We start from the raw sequence: 3,589 nt of genomic DNA, 5'->3' as shown, positions 1-3,589 counted from the left end.
GCCCCGCTGACGTCACCGGCCACGCCCGCTCTTAAAGGCGCAGGAGCCGCTCCCAGTACGCACCAGTACGGCACTGGGAGAGCGCGGGCCCCAGGGTGGGACGCGGCCGGGTGGAGGGGAGGGGGGGTGTGGGAGCCCTCTCAAGGTGGGGAACGGCCCTGGAGGGGGTTCGGGGGTCCCAAAGCCTCGCGGGGACCCCCCGGGGCCGGCCCCGAAGGGGTGAACGAGTCCCCCCTCCCGCCCCCCCTCCCCTTTCATTCATGAATCGGCGTGGGAAGGGCGGGGGGGGGCGGCAGCCAATGGCCGCAGGGGGCGGGACCACGCTGTTACTACCGACCACGCCCCCCACCCACCAGTTCGATTTTGGGGGTTTGGGGGGGCTGCCCGGCCCCCCGGGCCCCAGCGCCTCAAATCCTCAGCACCACCGTCCTCATGATCCCGCAGCACCCCAAATCCCACAGCACCCCAAATCCTGCATCACCCACAGCACCCTAAATCCCACAGCACCCCAAATCCCACAGCACCCCAAATCCTGCATCACCCACAGCACCCCAAATCCCACAGCACCCTAAATCCCACAGCACCCCAAATCCCATCACCCACAGCACCCTAAATCTCACAGCACCCCAAATCCTACAGCATCATAAATCTCATCACCCACGACACCCCAAATCCCACAGCAGCCCAAATCCCACAGCAGCCCAAATCCCATCACCCACGGCACCCCAAATTTCATCACCACAGCACCCTAAATCCCACAATAGCATAAATCCCATCACCCATGGCGCCCCAAATCCCACCGCACCCCCAACCACTGCAGCACCCACAGCACCCCAATCCCTTCAACTCTAGCACCACAAATCCCCCAGGACCCCAAAGCAACTCAAATCCCACAGCACTCTAAATGCTGCACCCCTGTTCCCATAATCCCTCTGCAGCCACATCCCCCAACACCCCACACCGCCCAAAACCCCCAGGATCCACAACACCCCAAATCTGCCAATAGGCCCAGCACCCCATTCCATGATCCCATTGAAACCCAACCCCCCGGCACCTGCAGCACCCCAAATTCTGCAGCACCCTCATTCCATGATCCCACTGAAATTCAAATCCCCCGGCACCTGCAGCACCCCAAATCCTGCAGCACCCGCCTCCTGATGATCCCATTGCACCCCACATCCCCCAGTACTCCCAAATCTTCATTACCCCAAATCCCCAGTACCCGTCACCCCAAACCCCCACCCCCAAATCGGACAAGTCAGGCCACCCAGGATCTTTTTTCATAGAAAATCGCTGATTTTAACAAAAGAACGCCTTTATCCCTCCCACGCCCACAACCCCCCCCCACAAGAGGGGGTTCATGTGGGGGTGTCCCCCGTGTCCCCCGGGGTGACGCCGGCGGTCACTTGGTCGCGCCGCCAGAGCTCCTCGACCAGAGCGTCCAGGACGGGGGCGACCCGGGCCAGCCCCGCCCGCGCCCCACCGGCCCCCGCGGTGCCCCCCGCCCGCAGCACCCGCAGCCCCTGCGTCCCCTCGAAGGCCCGCACGTCCCCTTCCGTCACGGCCGCGTGTGCGACCAGGTCGAATCTGGGGTGGGGAGGGGACACGGGGTCAAGGGAAACAGCAACGCCCCGGAAAATCCCCCAAAAGCACCCCAGGTTCATCGGGACTCGTGAACCCATTGGTGTAACCAGGTGGGAGTGTTCTCTGCCCGCCCAGGGACTGAGTGGTTGGAAATCTGGGGGTGCAAACCTGATTGTGGGGGGGACACGGGGTCCAAGGGAGACACCAACACCCGGAAAAATCCCCGCAAAAACGCCTAAAGAGAAATGGGGAATGTGAATCCATTGGTGCAATGAAGTGTTGCATGTTCTCGGCCTGCTGAGATAACAAGTGCTGAGAAATCTGGGGGTGCAAACCTGACTGGGGGGGGGGGGACACAGGGTCAAGGGAGACCCAGAAAATCCCCCCAAATCCCCCTGAAAATAAGTGGAAGCTGTGATCCAAAGAACCCCTCCCAAATCCCCTAAAAATCAATGGAGTTGAGGACCCATCGGTGTATTCACGTTCTCAGCCCAATGAGGTATTGAGTGGTTTGAAATCTGGGGGTGCAAACCTGACTGGGGGGGGACACAGGGTCAAGGGAGATACCAACACCCTGAAAATCTCCTTTAGGGCAGCAAAACCTCCTAAAAATAAGCAGGAGCTGTGAACCCATCAGTGTCATGATTTGCGCACATTCTCAGCCTGCAGACACACCAAATGCTGAGAGATCTGGGGGTGTGAACCCATTTTGGGGTGGAGGGGGGGGATCAAGGAACACCTAAAAAAAACCCAAAACCCCGATAAAATCAGCAGGGGTCGGGAATCCATCGGTGCAACGAGGCGTGCCCGTTCTCAGCGCCTGTGATGCCAAGCGCTGAGAGCCCCGGGGGTGCAATGCCCCGGCCATGGGGTGACTTTTGGGGACCCCTCGAAAGGATACTTGGTGCCCACGACCACCCTGACGAGGTGGCGGTCCTCGGGGCCCAGCACGCGGCCCATGAGCGCCGGCAGCTCCTCGAAGGACGCGCGGTCCGTGAAGGAGAACAGGAACAGGGCGGCGTCCGCCTCCTCCTTACAGGCCTGGGCACGGGACACCCCTCACCGCGGGGTCCTGGGGGTGTCCCCCGCCCCAGAGCGCGTCCCCCACCCCAAAACGCGTCCCCCGCTCACGGGCAGCAGGTGCTCGAACTTCCGGAGCGCTCCGTCCCCGCAGTCCCAGAGGTGCAGCTGGAACAGGACCGGGCGGCCGCTGCCGCGGGGCTTGGCCGGCCAGAACAGCGTGGTGGCCTCGATGCCTGCGGGGACAGCGGGACTGTCACCCCCAGGCCCGCCCCTGGCCGAACCAGGGTCTCGAGGTGGCCGAGATGGCCTCGATGCCTGCGGGGACAGCGGGACTGTCACCCCCGGCTCCCCCCAGGCCGTACCCAGGGTCTCGTGGTGGGCGGGGGGCGCGGGGGTCCCCCCCAGCCAGGCCACCAGCGCTGTCTTGCCGACGCCGCTCCTGCCCGCCAGGAAGAGTTTGTAGGTGACAGTGGGGACAGCCAGCGCGGGCGGCAGCGCCGGGCGCTCCAGCAGACCTGGGGAGGGGCTCAGGGTCATTGTGGGGGCTGAGACCCCGGCTGGGGGGCGCGGGGGGGGGCACGCACCGAACACTCTGCGCTGGTTCTTGTGCAGGATGGAGTCCAGGTAGGGGCGGCCGGCGGGGGACAGGAGCCAGCCCGGCTCCAGCGCCCGGTCCTGCTCTGCCATGGGCCCCCGAACCTGGGGGACAGGGAGGAGCCCCCCTTCCCCCATGGGGTCACTGCATCCGCAGCTTTGGGGTCCCCTTCTGACCCCACCCCACGGTCCAGGCACCCTCCCCAGGGTGCCTAAATCCTCCATCGGGTCCCTAAAACACCCCCCTGCATCCCAGCATCCACCCATGCAGTCCCCAAAACCACCCCTGGGGTCCCTCACACCCCTCTGTGGGGTGCCTCACCCCCTTCCATGGGGTCCCTGCATCCTCCCATGGGGTCGCTAACCCCTCTCTGGGGTCCCAAAGCCC

General features: G+C 64.0%; 1 protein-coding gene across 1 annotated transcript; it reads right to left on the bottom strand.

The window, feature by feature from the left end:
• Positions 1-1,297: 1,297 nt before the first annotated feature.
• CPLANE2 (ciliogenesis and planar polarity effector complex subunit 2) lies at positions 1,298-3,589 on the bottom strand. Its single transcript, XM_053962648.1, has 5 exons — positions 3,192-3,589; positions 2,970-3,122; positions 2,716-2,840; positions 2,486-2,625; positions 1,298-1,587 (listed from the first exon to the last, which is right to left on the bottom strand). Exons 1-5 carry the CDS (start codon positions 3,466-3,468, stop codon positions 1,359-1,361), a joined length of 924 nt encoding a protein of 307 aa, XP_053818623.1. The 5' UTR covers positions 3,469-3,589; the 3' UTR covers positions 1,298-1,358.

The sequence above is a fragment of the Vidua chalybeata genome, chromosome 22 (assembly GCF_026979565.1).
Source record: "Vidua chalybeata isolate OUT-0048 chromosome 22, bVidCha1 merged haplotype, whole genome shotgun sequence".
Taxonomy (NCBI): domain Eukaryota; kingdom Metazoa; phylum Chordata; class Aves; order Passeriformes; family Viduidae; genus Vidua; species Vidua chalybeata.
This window is presented reverse-complemented; position numbering and strand designations above follow the sequence as displayed.